The sequence below is a fragment of the Sinohyriopsis cumingii genome, chromosome 4 (genome assembly GCF_028554795.1).
Source record: "Sinohyriopsis cumingii isolate HCF-2022 chromosome 4, ASM2855479v2, whole genome shotgun sequence".
In the NCBI taxonomy this organism is placed as follows: domain Eukaryota; kingdom Metazoa; phylum Mollusca; class Bivalvia; order Unionida; family Unionidae; genus Sinohyriopsis; species Sinohyriopsis cumingii.
This window is the reverse complement of record NC_142964.1, coordinates 5,078,363-5,092,393: the sequence shown is the minus strand read 5'-3', so window position 1 is coordinate 5,092,393 and position 14,031 is coordinate 5,078,363. Positions and strand designations below refer to the sequence as shown.

Here is a 14,031-nt window from a genome sequence, read left to right as displayed (position 1 = left end):
ACACGCAGCCCACCAAACCATTTCCTGTGGCCCACAAAATGATTGGCATCACAATGTATCATGAGAGATAACAAAGGTGGTGCTGCCCTTTGGCCATCGAAAATGCCCTCATGTGGCCCTAAGGGTAGTTTGAGTTTGAGACCCCTATGTTAGAGTCTCATTCCATGATTGTCACAAACCACTCTTCAAAAAGGAGGAAAAAAAACAATGAGGCTACATTCCATGATTGTCACAAACCACTCTTCAAAAAGGAGGAAAAAAACAATGAGGCTACATTCCATTTCTTAACACTGGAGGCGGCTAAGAAAGGTAAAATATACTAATCATTTGTGTCACTGATTCAACTAAATATTTCAATGAAAGTGATGACATTCTTGGTCTCATTAATGACCTATTAATGGAAGAAAAAAAAACTATTTCTGTTCTCTGTATCTCACTGAATACATATCACAGTACTCACATTTTCTTCCCTTACACTTACTGAGAAATACCTCGTATCCTGGGATGACAACAATTTCTGCAAGGAATACTTGTCCTTTCACACAAATCATGCAGGAGGCAAACCATTTGCAAGATGGTTACATCATCCGCTAAGCCAAATTCTTCAAAGAACAAAATGAGACCCTCTGTGTTTGCTCCCAAAGATCCTTCACTTCTCCTTCATGAACAAAACTGAGCTCTCCCTTACTCACACTTACAAGGAGATATATCACTATTTAAATATAATGAGTGGTACCATATGCAATTGTTTCACAATTAAGTTAAGCTAGGTGATTAGATACTTATACCAGCATCCAAGACAATGCTTTTCACAACATCAATCAAGTAACATGTAGAGATTTTTGCAGCATTTAGAGGGGAAAAAATTATTCCTTCCCCTGAATACTCTTCCCTATGGATCATGATGAAATACGGAGAAAGTAAGCTGACCTGAAGGCAAAGCTGAAGAAATACAAACAATCCAAGATCTCAAGAATTTTACAGCAGAACATGCAGAAAATTTGAAATTATGTTAGTTGTTAGTCTCTCCAAAACAGAACATTTTTCATGAGCAATATAAAAAATTAGGTAATAGAGCAAATAGAAAACTAGAACAAAAAGTTATTCGGTAATTGACAGTATTGATTAAAATCCATAAAGTCACTTTTCTTCATCAGCAAAAATAATCCCACCCCAATATTTAGATTCTGAAGTTGGTTCATATATTTTTATTATTATCTAATCTCTATTATTCCTACAACTTGCATTAAGGTAGAAATCTTCCAACTACTTGCATGGATTGTGCGAGGCCTACCTGTCTGTAGAGAACATTCTACTCAACACGAACATAAGCAGTAACTTAAGAATTCACAGGTTGTGGCACCAATCCAGGTATCAAGGAAAGATCCCTCTATCTAACTGCCACATAGGTGGGCAGATAACATTTAGCTTTTTAACTAAAGTTTTAATCTGGGAGATCTGGATTTGCAAGTAAGTAGTGGTTCTCCTAAAGTATTATGATTGGGTAACATATCTGAAGAAGAACCATATATTTCTACTATAACAAATTTGAATGTGTCAAACACTCTAAGTGCCAAATTCACCCCTGATAATTACAGCTTGCGGAAAACAGTAATTATTCTACTCTGGATCTAGGTTTACTATGCATGAATTATGGTACTTTATTCATATGCAAATAGGGTAATTTGGATTACCTGAGGGGACTGTACATTAATATCACATCCTGAGGTGATGAGCATTTCCACAACGATTTCTTGTCCTTTCATACACATGTCATGCAGGAGGTAAATTCCCTCCTGTTGAAGTTCATCAACCATCTCCAAGATGGTTCCATTGTCCTCAAAGCCAATTTCTTCTTCAAACCATGCAATGAGACCTGCTATGTTGTCTGCTTCCAAAAGCTCCTTCACCTTCTCTGCATTTCTGCTCAACATGGCTACCAGTTGTATGGCTGATGTTTTATCTGTTAAAACAAATAAAATATTCATAAAAAGGTTTTTGTGTCATGCACTGTTTTTTTAAATTAAATCATTAGTACACTGACAAAAGAGTTGTTGCAAATGAATCTCCCCTAAGGCAGCCAACCCAAGACTTTCTTTCAAGTAGCTGGGAACATTATCATGACACCAGAAACGACATCAGAAAAGGTTCAATGTATTAGACATGACTGTTGACAAAAGGTAATCATTAAAGAAGACTGGACTGCCTATCAAATGAACTCCTTCTTGATCTTCTTGGGATTCAGTGATCACTACAAATCTAAACAATTAAATTGCTTCATTTTTTCCATCATTTTTGAGATATTTGAGATGATCTCCTAATTCACATGGTTATAATCATTTCAAAATTTGTTAAAATTATCGCTTACAAGACGAGTCCAACTGAAAACTGCACGGACTCAGATCTACCATCTCATAATTTGCTGGCAGATCTGGGTCTGTGCAGTTTGTTAGGAGTAATCAGAAAAACAAACACTAAAGACCCTGATCTGCAGTCACGTTATGCTACAGCAGACCAGGATCTTTGTTGTTTGCAGTTAGACTCAATTTATAAGCAAGTATAAACAACATACCACTGTATTACAATCACTAATATGTAACAGATTGTCTTTAATAATCCTAAATCCCTAATTCTTCCAAATCCAGTAAAACACAACTGGTAGAAGTTAAAAGGCAATACAATGTTAAAGGACACCAAAATATTCATACTTTTTTCTGCTTGGAGCTCTTAATGAAAACCCTTCCAGATCTATCAAATGTTTCTTCTGCCAAAACAATTCATGGAACAGCATTTCATAACTCTGACATTTTCCTATCAAAGTTTTATCTTTAATCTGTGTGCTACCATCACTACTGACAATACTGATAGTAAATGGGGTCAAATATTTGCAGCTGTTTGTACCCACATTATGTAGTTCATTATAAACCGATGAATATGAGGATAAACCAATACACAATAAATATCCCTAAAATAAAGTCTTCAATAAAATCAAATAATAGTCCTTATTATCAACAAAATTCTGGAACCACAATTCTGAATAGAAAAGCTAGATTAAATACAAAGAGTTACCTTTCCTTAATATTGACTACACAATAAAGATTTGTCCAACTCAAAATCAAATTCAATTTAACCTGTCTTAAAGTTCTTCAGTTCTGTGTACTTTTCAGCAATGCAAAGAAAAAATCAATGCAATAAAAACTATGCCTTAAGTTACCTTAAATTACTGGCTTACAGAAAGTTTCCCTTATAGTAAAGCTATCTGTGCAATTCCTTGGAAGCTAAACAATGTCCCAGTCTAACTTTTGATTGTGCAATAAGTTTTCTGACAGTCACTTATTTCATGCCACTATATCTTTATCACTGCAGGAACGTACACATACAGAAATTATTCACTCCGTATCACAATTCCTCAAAATGATAACATGTACCAATCACATCACACAAGATCTAATGGGAGTGAAAACAAAGTAGTGGACATGAGGTACACGGCATGTACGATGCCTCTTTTAGGATAATTAAACTAGGTTTTTTTTAAAAAGCAACAATGTTTGTTCTTTATCAGAAAGTTCTAAAGAAATCATTTCTGTAACTGACATTTAAGGTTTCATTAAAATTGAGCAAAGTTAATGAGCTTCAGAACTGTGTTACACCACATTTTTATACAAAATAATTACAGGTGGTTTCAATTTTTTCTGGACAAATTGAGTTTTACAAGGTTCATTAAAGACTATGTCTAAATGGAATCAACAATATCTTGGCTTAAAAGCTGTTTCTATTTTGACATGGTCCAATAACTTCTGAACTAGTCATATGACCCTGTTGTTTTGGGTTTAATCCCTTTTCTCAGCTTAAGATAGGCTAGACATTGTAGCCAGCATAATAGGTGTAAGAAGAACCCTGAGAAAAACCCTGGTAAGAACCACTGACCTACAAAAAGCTACAGGCAGCTATCTCACATACCCACAATGGCTGAGCACAAGACTCAAAGCCCTGTGGATAGAGATGACATGGCAGTGATTGGTAAAGACGAGTGCTTTAGATCACTCTGCCACCCAGGGCACCGATATGACTATGTAGCAAAGAACAGAATGTATCACTAAAAATTAGTACAGCTACTAAATTACTATAAATCGGAATGTAATTTAAATTTATAAAATAAAAAGTGTTTTCTTTATTCTTCTTAACTACTAACAGCATGAAGACAAACATGCTGTATCTCCTGTTATGATAGCCATCTTGACATGCTATCATATTAGTCTGCAACAATTTAGAAAATGGTAATAAATTATAAACTAATGTTTTTTTGTTTCACACTGTAGTTAAAACTGAATCTGTTAACTAAACAGCCTGCAACCAAAATTAATAGCCCCATAATTCACACAACACTGGTTCTAACCTTTTCTTGGGCATTTAATTAAGATAATCCAAAATAATTACTCACTAACTTTGCTGTTATCTTCAGTAACTGCCTTTGGCTGAATTCTGATTGGTTGTCTTTGCATAGTGGTGATGGAGTCCAATGGTTGTGTGTCTTACAAAACATTAAGTCATTTCCACCACTAGCTCCCAAAAAAGAACCCCATTACTTTGTAAGTAAAACATTGATAATGCTCATTCTGAATAATGTACACAGCACTTAAAAAAAATGTAAAAATTTCCCAACATGCCCACTAGTCAGCCTGACTACAAAATACCAGATATTGGTGTCACTGATGGTGATTCCCATTCAGAAAGTGGGATTTCCCCAAAGAAAAACCATAGGAAATGAACAACAGGTTTCAACAATGAATGATAGACTTCAAATCCTCAGGTAAATGGATTGGAATGTAAGTTCTCCATTCTGCTAAATGTTCATTCAGATGTACTTAGTTACCCACAGGTGAAATGACTTGGGGTAGAGGGAGCAATGACATACATTTCCTAGGGTACTATAACAATCTACTGTTTTTATTTTCATAGTTGAAGCAGTGTTAGCTGTTGTTATTGCTTTCTTATCATTTTCCAGAACATGTGACAAGAAAATTGCATTATGCACACAATTTATTCAGTTGTTCTTATATTTACTGGGGACATGGGTAGCCAAGTGGTCTAATGTGCTTGCCTTTATCGATCACTGCCATCACACCTCTGTCTGCGTGGGTTCAAGTCTCAGATGCAGCCAATGTGGGTATGTGAGAATGCTTGCCAGTAACTTCCCATGGGTGGTACTTACCAGGGTTTACCTGGGTTCGTCCTCCACCAGTTATGCTGGTTACCATGTATGTAAAATGAAAAATGACATCCCCCACATAAAAGAATATAATGTAATCTGAGCAAGAAAAAAATGTTTGTTCAGTAAAGACTAATGAATTTTGATGTTGTTATGACTCAGTGGACTTTTAAGTAACATAAATGAGCAAAAACCAACAAGTTTTGTACAATTTAACAAATAATTTATTTCCCGAGAATACAAAGTGAAAATTTAAAAAGAACTGAATTAAATCCCAAATAGTTCTAAAACTTCTATCGCAACTCCAAATATATAAAATTCCAATTGAATTCCAGTGGTATTCCAAATAAAGTATGAGATACTGAATGTGCTGATGTGCCTGTAGTCTCATATGTGCTAATGTGACAGTGACCTGGAATGTGGCAATATGCTAAGAGTCTTTGGATATATCACAATAAAAAAAATCCAAATGTACTTGTCTTGTGGCGCTTATCGATACATGACACGCAGCCTCCGATACGATACATATCTACGCACATGTGAACTTGATGGTCTTTCCATCTTTGGAAGGTAGGTGATGCCCTTTCATGTATGTTGACATTTTTGGTTGTATTTCCAGTATGCAGATAGACATATAGTTATCATATATTTATATGCAATTCTCACTGATGAGAAGATAACAACAATAATTAAATCAAACAGACTACCTGTTGGTTGCAGTGAGTTTTGTCCAGCGTATTAGGCCATTTAATGGTGGCTCCATTTAACTCCCTTGAAAACATTATTATTATCAATTTCATGTCTCAGTTACACTTGCAAGACATTACAATATTATCTTCAAAGCAGAATAAAATAAGCAATTTTCTCAAACAAAGAAAATTTCAGAAAACAAATATGGGAATGGGAATTCGGGAATAGTGTTGAATAACAGCAAAATCTATCACATTAAAAAAGACCGCTGCAGCCACAGGTACTTACATTTATTAGTGAAGAAGGTTAACTACTGACTACACCCAGTCATATTCTACAATTTTCTTTTAACTTACACAGGGTGATAGACTTGAGCAGTTTGAAATCTGCCCCATCACTCATTCTATGTCAATTTCATTTATTTCATCAACACCTTCATTTCTCTGGTTCAATATCTGTGCATAAAAAAGAGCAATTCCAAATTTGTTTCCCATGTACAATTTAAGGAGAGATGGTGACAGGATTTTATCTTAAGGGGGACCTCCCCCTTTATCAAAGAAAAAGGAGGGAAGGAAGAAATGGTCATAGGTCAATATTTATCTAAACTTCAATATCTGCCTCTCTATCGTCCTGTTCAACTTTCTTATAGCTCTATTGAAATCAACATCTTTAATTAACAGATATCACCTCTAGTTGTATTAAGTATTAATCTGTTAATTAATTCTGAGCATACTCTGCTCCTTTTGTCTGTATCAATTACACTATGTTCTATTCTTTGCTCTGAAGGGGTATATACATAGCTAGCTTTGTCAGCTTGAATATGTTGCGAAACTTATCTTTGTGACTGTTATTTACAATTTTCCAGAGATCACAGATATTATCTTCTGAATACATATGCTCCAAAATAGGATTTTTCACAAACATAAACTTCCTTTGTTAGATCAGTAGTTTACTGACAACTGTGCCAAATGTGTTATCTGTTCCATAATGCTGTATAATGGTATTTAAGTCCATCAATGCTTCTGCAGACAGAGGCATTAAAATAAATATCTTTACTTCTTAACTGCATTTTAAACCCTTATTTTATTCAATTTATCTTAAGCCTGATATGGATACATGTATATGGTTTTGTACCATATTTTCTACAAGGAAAATCTGATTAATTAAAAAAGTAAGAACTGCAGTATACATTTATATAGTCTCCATTTTAGTTAGGCACAGTATTCTACCCTTTGTACATTTAATTTCGAAATACCACTGAATGGGTCATGCCATCTATCTATATTTTGTCCATTCAGCATGTACATCTGACTTGTATTTAACACCATTTCAGGCTCAAAATCACTCACTGGTGTTTCCATTAACACTTTCCCAGCTCCAATAATCTGATACACTTCATAACTTTAACAATTACTGTCACTATCACTTTCATCAGCAAGTACATAATACACCACGCTGGGAATCAGACATTTGCATTTTCTAGGTAGCCCATATTTTAAACACATCTGTAAAACTTTCTTCATGAATGGTTCTGCTTAAGTACTTGACATATCTAATGACTTTCCTGCAAAGTCTCTCTGTTGCTCTGCAAATACTTCCTGTTTGTCATGCAGAGAATAAGCTACATTGATTTCTGATTGGTCATTATTGTTTAACCTGGAGCAGAACAAGCAATAACCACAAATGAGATTTCAATGTAACATATTTCAACTTGCAACACGCCGGTAGCGTAGCTTTCAAATGTACTAAAAGAGTCAAAATACAATCCAAAGTAGAAACTTCGCATGAAAGTGGTTATTAAATAATGAATAAAGTACTTTCTTAAACATGTGGAACACGTTTGGAATGTATAGCATATGCTGAACATACTTCTGGGTTAAGATAATTAGCATGAAATGGGGGGTGGGGGGCAGATTATGAACTATGTCATTTTGTGTTAACTTGTAGATGGTGAGTGGGTTTTCTCAAATAATCTTTTACATTTTTACAAATAAAGATGCGTGCCAGTGACTGCAAATGTTGTTTCATATGGATTATAATTTTAGTGAATAACAAGGCAACTAATAATAATTATTCAAGACTGCTGAAGACTAAAATAACATACATACGTTAAGTATTTTTTTGTATCAATTCTCTGTCTCTTGTATCGATATGTGTATTATTTCAGCAAAAGTATCAATGCATCGATACATCATTGAATTGTTTCACCCCTACTTCATGCTTACCCCAATATGATCAAAAATAAACGGAGAGATCACTGGCATAATTTTAAGCTTACCCTTGAATCTGCTGAAGAAACAAAAACAAGACCATAGCGATTTAAAGAACTACTGCCCAGTTTCTAATCTCCCATTCATATCAAAAATCTTTGAAAAGGTTCTTCTATCCCAGCTTGTATCTCATCTGAATTCAAACAGTCTTTTTAGCAATGTACAATCTGCATATCGCCCTTGCCACAGTACTAAAACTGCTCTTCTAAAAGTAGTTAATGACATTCTCTCTGCGTTGGATAGTAGAAAGATTACAGTCCTCACCCTCCTTGAGTTGTCTGCAGCATTTGACACAACAGACCATGATATATTACTTCACCGTCTCCAGCATGTATTTGGCATTCATGATACAGACTTACTGTGGTTCAAGTCCTGCTTGGTCAACAGGACACAAATTGTATCTGCAAATGGAATACACTCCAGCCCAGTTGATCTATGTTCTGGTGTTCCACAGGGGTCTGTTCTTGGACCTGTTCTCTTCATTCTATACACTCAGTGGCTCTCAAGTGTCATATATTATCATCCAGTGTCTCACCAATTGTATGCTGATGACACCCAAATACACAAATCTAGCCACCCAACTGAAGTTGATTCTACCATCCAAGGTGTAGAGAGGTTCAATTCTGATGTGAAATCATGGATGACATGTAACAAGCTGCAGATGAATGATGATAAAACTGAGGCCATTCTGATCACAACACAAAGACTTTCTCATTCACATCCTTTACCTTAAACAATAAATATCAGCAACACCAACATTAAATTCACACAATCAGTACAAAACCTAGGTGTTACTCTGGACAGTACTCTCACACTGCACCAACATGTCATAAACATATGCAAGGCTGCATATCTTCAGCTGAGACGCTTCTCCATTCACAAATATCTTTCAGTTGATGCCACTAAAACACTTGTGTGTTCATTAGTACTTTCAAGACTGGACTATTGTAACTCAATTCTGTCTGGTTCATCTCAATATCTACTCCAGAAACTTCAAAAAGTTCAAAATACAGCTGCTCGGATCATACTTAGAGTACCACGATCAGAGCACACCTCCCCACTGCTCTGTACCCTACACTATCCATTTGATCCAGAATCAAACATAGAATTTGTTCTCAGTGCTACATTTCACTGTCAGACTCTAGTCCAACATACCTATCCGACCTCACCCATGTGTACACACCAGCAAGATACTTATGCTCCTCTTCTGACAATCGTATACTCATTATTCCCACTATGAAAACAAAGTCATATGGACAGCGTTCTTTTGCATACCAGGGCCCAGCAATGTGGAATGAATTGCCCACTGAACTTAGACACAAAGACAGTGATCCCATTCAAAAGTGCTCTCAAAACTCACTTATTTCAACTACAAGAACAAACTTAAAGACCTAATAATGTTTCCTACCTTAAATATTCTCAGCACGTTTTTTTTATGTTTTCTAATTTCATGGTGTTTGTTTTTGTAATCATATCATTATATGTTTTTTATCTTATATGTGTTGTCTAATGTTGCAAAGCGCTCAGAGCTTCTAAAGATTAGGCACTATACAAAGTCCTCATTATTATTATTATTATTATTATGTTATTCAAGATGACAGTGTTAATGAGTTGGGCTACTGGTACAAAGATCATACTGGATGAAAGACTACAGCTGCATTTATTTATTGATCATGCATGCAGTGTTTTCATGAGTATTTTCATGTCTTGACAAGATCACATACAGGAACAAAAGCATAAAAGTGAAGTGTGTGTGTGTGTGTGTGTGTGATTTGGATTTTTAACGTAGCTTTAACAATTTTTCAGTCATATCGCTACGATGTCTGCAGTGTGGCAGTTTATAATGATGTCTAGCACTGGGGCATCATGCCGCAGACATGTAGCATGATGTCCCACCCAGTCATATTATCCTGACACCAGGCCGACCAGTCCTAACACTAACCTCTTAATGCTGAGCATCAAGTGAGGCAGCTGTTAGTACCATTTTTGTAAGTCTTTAGTATATGACTCTGCCAGGGATCTAACCCACAACCTCCTGCATCTGAGGCAGGCGCTCTAACCAATAGGCATAAAAGTGAAGAAGAAACCAATGGAATATAAACGATGTGAAATAATACAACTTCATGTACAGAGATAACATAGGCATTTATTCTGTATATCACATAAAAAAATGCCACTAGAATTCACCATCAAGGCAAGATGGGGGGATGGGAAGTGGTAGTTAATAGGAACTGGCCTATTCTTTCTTCACTTTTTCCTGATTTCATTGTAACATGGGAAATATGGAGCATTGAAATTAGCTGTGAGCTGCTATGATAACTTTCTCCGCGTGAAACATTTCTCTTCCTGTATGTTATAAAACATAATCGATATTATGTAACTTGACAAAAGGCCTTGTCCCTTAGTTATGGGTATTTCATTCTGCGGCAGTTTATCCAAATATCCCCTGCCCTAAAATAAAAAGTAATCAACATCCATGCAACAGCATAACACCAGTAGCAAAAACTAACAAGGTATGCAACTCTTTCTGCCCTAAAATACCAGCTTCATTTTCACATCCAGGCTGACTGGCTTTTCTGTGGTGTTAGATTACGGTGTGTCTTATGTTTATAAATTAACAGATAACTGGAACTACTGATACATTAAACTTAAATGCAAACACAATACATTCCTAAAATGTGCTGGAAAGGAGGATAATGGTTGTTTTTTAATTTTCAGGAAGTTGAATTCCAACTGTACTGACCTAATATGAGGATATTTTTAAAGCACAATCAGTGAACAATATGTACATGTACCTTCAAGGATTTTATCAAAAATGGCTGTAAAGTGCTTGAACTTCCCATGATTTCAATTAAGGGGTTGTGTATGTGCAAACTGGAAGCTGATATTCAACAGGTGGCAGGCCCCTGAGCACTGCAGCGTTTAGGTCACTAACTTTATAATACTTCTGAATAACATTTGACTGGCTGAATAATCAATATTGAAGGAAAGGTTACACAGTACAAATTCTTTTCAAAGGGTCTGTTTATAATTACATGTATTCCCTTTTCTGTAAATTTTAAGTTCTGCTGTACTGTAGTGTAGTTGCTGCCTAAAACTGTAAATATTCTTTTCTTATGAATTAATAAACCCATTGAACAAATCTGACCAAGAAAGAAGGATGCTACTCCCTCCCAACTACACCACCTTATATGTTATCTTCCCGACAATAGTGAGAACTATACATCTAAGTCAAGATCAAAATTTAGCATGGCAGAATCAGTGAGTAATTGAGACTTTACAGTGTGTGTGCGTGTGTGTGATTTGGATTTTTAATGTAGCTTTAACAGTTTTTCAGTCATATTGCTACGATGTATGCAATGTGGCAGTTTATAGTGATGTCCAGCACGGGGGCATCATGCCGCAGACATGTAACATGATGTCCCACCCAGTCACATTATCCTAACACCAGGCCAACCAGTCCAAACACTAGCCTCTTAATACTGAGCTCCAAGCGAGGCAGCTGTTAGTACCATTTTTCTAAGTCTTTGGTATGACTCTGCCGGGGATCAAACCCACGATATTTTGCATCCAAGGCTGAAGCTCTAACCACTAGGCCACCAGAGTGGTCAACATAACATCAAAGCTGTTATACTTGTAAGAAATGCTCAGCATACACTACTATAGTATGGAGTTCAATATAAGGTACTGTGTACACTTCTTATACTAGTGGTAGGAATTGGTCAGACTTTAGTAATCATTAACTTGTTCCATTTAACCAACTGATAATCGATTATAATCATCTACTAAGAGCAAATTTTAATTTTTGTTTGTTATAGTTATATTTTTGCTCAAGAGTTCAAAATGTTAGTATATGTGGAGTAGTAATCTCTTTTAATCACAAGTATACTTCAACCTGATAAAAATATAACATTTTTTTCTATTGTGTTATTTTTGTTCTACTACTTTGTTAAATGAAAGCAACTTTTTATGGCTGATCAGTCTTATGTAACTGTTGCCATCTCCCCCAAAATCCTTTCAGTTATATGTGATGTGTTTATAATTTAAAGCATAGAAGGACATGGTTTTCTTGCTTGTCATTATTTACAAATACTGCCAAGGATTTTACATTTTAATGGAAACAAATTGTCAAAATGTGTTTAAATTTATTAACTCAACAATTTAACATCTTAATCATGTAATCATAACTGTATGTTTCTGAATGTTTGCAACTACAGAATATGTAACGGTTTTATATTTGTAAGTTGTGAAGGAAATAAATAATTCAGATCAACATTAGTGGATAGGAAGCTCTATTTACCATTTATACAGGAGATTTACAAACCTTTGTGTTTGCATGCAGCCAAAAAGAATCAGTCTCCCTTTAAACACAATTGATTATGGAGTTTTACAATCGATTATCTTATGCTTTGCTCAACCAACTGGTGTTTGATTATAATCAATAACTGGAACAACACTATAATACAAGCCAATAATATCAAAATGCATCTAAACTACATCACATACATTGTCTGGTTGCTTATACCTTGTTTTTGACTGGATTTCAATCTACATGTACAGAAGGAACGCATGATCATGCAATAATGCGCAAAGATGATGGACAACGGTTTAGATAATCCAAGTTTCAAAACAGCTTTATGGCAGTGTAGTTATTATATAGTACATGTATGAAAGGTAAATTACAAGCAACGATTTGAGTCCCGGTGAAGGGGGGGGGGGGAAGGGGATATATCCCCGTGGACCGGGACCGGACCGAACAACACTTTGTAATTTTATAAAAGAAAATTTTTGCATGAACAAGAACTAGGAGATGCCCGGGTGATACTTACCTCAGGGCCCGTGGTCGCTCTAAACGGCCCTGACTGCTAATTTCTACTTTTTGTTTCTCGCTGTACTTGGTGAAAGCAAGTTTCATATAAACATTTACAATCAACACCTACGGCATTAAGCAGAAAAATGTTAAAAAAAAAAAAAAAAAAATTAAGGAAGAGAGAGAGCGCATGATGTACCTGAAACCGTGCTGTCCACACGGAAGCAAGTCTTGTTCGTTTTGACGAGGTGCCGTACTAATGACAGAAATGTAAGTTACCGCAAACTACAAAAACAGTTAAATGTATGCTCCTCCTCCCTCTCGAGACATTTTTTTTCTCTTTTGACCCTTCATCAGCCGAGATATCATTTATGTTATACTATAAACTGTTATGTATCTGTTTATCTCGTGATACTGTGATAACGAAAGACAAAGTGTAAGACGTTTCCTTTTCAGCGTAGTACTCATTTCCTCTAAGCCAACTAGTCAAAGGGAGTTAACTCTTACATTTAAAACAGGAATCGTTCTGTCAAATTTTTCAGCGCTTGAGTGTACGATTGGGATACACAGTCGATACTGGCCGATCTGAATTGGAATTTTTGTTGTTGTTTGTTTCTTCTTAGATATGCCGACATTTTCTCACTAATGCGATTGAATTTCAAAGGCATGTAATGCATCTGATGAATCACCAGGTGTTATATTGTAAACTGCTGCTTAAAACTAAATTACAACTCTGATCTTAAAGTATCAATTCATGTAAGTCCACATTGTACTCTCTCTCTCTCTCTCTCTCTCTCTCTCTCTCTCTCTCTCTCTCTCTCTCTCTCTCTCTGTGTGTGTGTGTGTGTGTGTGTGTGTGTAAGCAGTTTACTGACTTTCCAGGATGGCATATTTAGAACAGTGTGTATGCTTTTATTGCGCGTAAGTACTATGTCTCTGCAAATACTTAGCCTTTTCCAACGATTTATTTAAAATTGTGTCTTGTGTCATTGTGAATGCCAGCTAGCGATATATAGTGGTTTAAAAGAAATAAATATACTCAACATATACAC

At 35.7% G+C, this 14,031-nt stretch overlaps 1 protein-coding gene across 2 annotated transcripts in view; it reads right to left on the bottom strand.

Moving 5' to 3' along the window:
* Positions 1-13,429, bottom strand: part of LOC149800564 (leucine-rich repeat serine/threonine-protein kinase 1-like) — a 231,780-nt gene extending 218,351 nt beyond the window's left edge. For both annotated transcript variants that reach the window (XM_089954509.1, XM_089954510.1), the window contains exons 1-2: positions 13,179-13,429; positions 1,695-1,963 (exon numbers count right to left, since the gene is read on the bottom strand). In XM_089954509.1, coding sequence (XP_089810635.1) covers positions 1,695-1,934 — 240 coding nt within the window. In that variant the 5' untranslated portion in view covers positions 1,935-1,963; positions 13,179-13,429. The remainder of the gene's footprint in view (positions 1-1,694; positions 1,964-13,178) is intronic.
* Between the last annotated feature and the right edge of the window lie 602 nt (positions 13,430-14,031).